Source organism: Arachis ipaensis, chromosome B08 (genome assembly GCF_000816755.2).
Source record: "Arachis ipaensis cultivar K30076 chromosome B08, Araip1.1, whole genome shotgun sequence".
NCBI lineage: Eukaryota > Viridiplantae > Streptophyta > Magnoliopsida > Fabales > Fabaceae > Arachis > Arachis ipaensis.
The window spans coordinates 111,542,035-111,545,195 of NC_029792.2; the positions used below are offsets into that span (position 1 = coordinate 111,542,035).

The window sequence follows — 3,161 nt, forward strand, 5'->3', positions numbered from 1 at the left end:
ACCATGATCATGAGAGGCAATGCTAGAATTAAAACTACCAGAAGAACTACCATCCGGAAGGGGATACATCATGGAGTAATACTCAAACAACTTATGAATGATATCCTTCAATTTTTTCAACATATCTTTGGCTTGATTCAACCCATACACCCGATTAAAATAAAATTCAACATACTCATACTTGTATCGAGGATCAAGAAAAACAGCCACACAGAGAAAGTAATTTATCCCATCACCCTCCCAATATTTGTCTAGTTTCACTTTCATTTGTGTCGCCATCTTTTGCAAACCAACATCATTACTCTTTCTCTACTTATTCAAAGTTTTTTGAATGTCACACAACTTATTGAAAAAATTATTACATGTAACATTCAAAGAACCAGAAAAAGTAAGAGTTGCATCATAAAATATCTTCAAGAACTTCACAAACACACGTGCCCTTGTTCAATCATTAGCATCAGGAGGTCCTCCTTCAGACTCAAGCGCCAACAAATAAAATGAGTCTTGATAACTAAGCCGATTATTAATCAAAATCAACTCAATTAACAAGATAAAATCACATATTAGTGAAATTGCATGATAGATAAAAAAAAGAATAAATACATATACAAATAGGAATACAAGTATCATGATAATTGCACTCTATCATCACTTGCTACATCCTTAATGTCATCCTATATCAGTATATCTTATGATTCAATACAAAATAAACTCAATTAACAAGATAAAATCACATATTAGTGAAATCAACCTGCTGGAGAGGGAAATTAATACTTAATGTTACAATTTGACAGCACCTAACTTCTTCTGATGGATACTACTTTACAAATACCGGTTTAAATTAATCAAATCAACTCAATTAACAAGATAAAATCACATATTAGTGAAATTGCATGATAGATAAAAAAAGAATAAATACATATACAAATAGGAATACAAATATCATGATAATTGCACTCTATCATCACTTGCTACATCCTTAATGTCATCCTATATCAGTATATCTTATGATTCAATACAAAATAAACTCAATTAACAAGATAAAATCACATATTAGTGAAATCAACCTGCTGGAGAGGGAAATTAATACTTAATGTTACAATTTGACAGCACCTAACTCCTTCTGATGGATACTACTTTACAGACACCGGTTTAAATTAATCAAATCAACTCAATTAACAAGATAAAATCACATATTAGTGAAATTGCATGGTAGATAAAAAAAAGAATAAATACATATACAAATAGGAATACAAATATCATGATAATTGCACTCTATCATCACTTGCTACATCCTTAATGTCATCCTATATCGGTATATCTTATGATTCAATACAAAATAAACTCAATTAACAAGATAAAATCACATATTAGTGAAATCAACTTGCTGGAGAGGAAAATTAATACTTAATGTCACAATTTGATAGCACCTAACTCCTTCTGATGGATACTACTTTACAGACACCGGTTTAAATTAATCAAATCAACTCAATTAACAAGATAAAATCACATATTAGTGAAATTGCATGATAGATAAAAAAAAAGAATAAATACATATACAAATAGGAATACAAATATCATAATAACTGCACTCCATCATCACTTGCTACATCCTTAATGTCATCCTTAATGTCACCTTGCCTTCAGCGTAATGTTTTATGTTTGGTTTCAACTTCAAATTCTAAGGGGGCTTCTAGTAGTTTTTAGTGAACATCAATTATCAAACTCTAAGGGTTTGGTCTCTATTATAAATATTTGCTACCATGAATTATAATAGTAACTGCATAGCAATTAGCATAATATTTTTGAAGTTAAAAATCAAAAGTAGCTTATAGAAGATCCTCAGTTCAAAATCAAATCTAGCTTTTACATAAGAGCAAGATTCTATTAATATTTAAAATATTAAACAGTACGATTGTTTCAGAGTGATCAAGATTACTTTATTCAACAACAAATAAGAATGTATAATTTCAAAAATTGAACAAAAAATAAAACAATTAACAGTTTAACATATAACATTCCCCAAAAATTATAGACTAACCTGAATGAGTGACCGGAGAAGACGACGCTGGAGCCTGGGCCCTGGAGGAAGCTGGCTGCTGGAGAGGGAACGACTGACTGAAGACGAAGCTGGCTGCTGGAGAGGGAACCGCGAACAACGATGCTGACAGAGATACCGAATGAGATGCCAACGACCGGGAGAAAGTTGATTGTTGCGTCGCTGCCGCTACGAGGAAGACGATACACCAGATGGTCCCACGGATGAGGTGGAGAAGACGATGCGCCTGACGCCTAATGGAGAAGACGATGAAGATTGGAGAAGCTGCCAAGCTGGTTACGTGGTAGGAGGAAGCTCTGCACCTCTGCCTCTGCTAGGGTTTCGCCATGGTTTGGTAACTTTGGTTGCGCCGTTAGTGAGATTGTGTATTAGGGTTATCAGGTTATGCGTTTTTACAAAGTCATATATATATATTTTATTTAATTAATTATAATCGGGTATACGGGTTGGTTCGGGTTCCGCACCCCCAAAACTGATACCCGAACCAATCATCAGCAATTGTCATCGGTTTGGTTCGGGTCGGACCCGATTACCCGTGTTCACCCCTAATCGAACCCAAGAAACAGAAAATCTGGCATCTGATGTATCTCTTAATAGACTCCTCAGTGTCCACTGGCTCTGCATCTCTGATATGCCAAACCCAACCCAGCTTTATATAAGATTTAGAAGAATTACTGACAACTGGTTTGCGACCGAATATTGCGATGCTCTGCCTCTGTAGGAAGTCGCTATTACTATCTGTCCACCCGCTCACAAGCTCTCCATCAATGGGTAGGCCAAATATATGAGCAACATCTTTCAGTATCACAATAACCTCACCCACCAGTAATACAAAGGTGTGAGTTTTTGGCCTCCACCTTTCCACCAGAGCAGCTAATAAGGGGTAAAATCCTCTTATCACCCCAATTCTAAAAACGTGGTAGAATCCCGTTGAGCATAAATAGTTTTCGACCATCGGATTCCACGTCTACGGCAGATCCAATTTACAAACCATCGAATTCCTGTTAGGTTGGTTCAACAAAAATATATTTATTAGTTTAAATAAATAATAATTATTACAAATAAATATTTATTTATAATACTAATTCACATCAATATAAAT

The 3,161-nt window shown here is 34.6% G+C and overlaps 1 protein-coding gene across 1 annotated transcript in view; it reads right to left on the reverse strand.

Annotated features, from left to right (window-relative positions):
• The window catches only part of LOC110265346 (serine/threonine-protein phosphatase 7 long form homolog), a 3,935-nt gene extending 875 nt beyond the window's left edge, over window positions 1-3,060 (reverse strand). Inside the window, exon 1 of the mRNA XM_021108305.1 lies at window positions 2,615-3,060. Coding sequence (XP_020963964.1) covers window positions 2,615-3,014 — 400 coding nt within the window. The 5' untranslated portion in view covers window positions 3,015-3,060. The remainder of the gene's footprint in view (window positions 1-2,614) is intronic.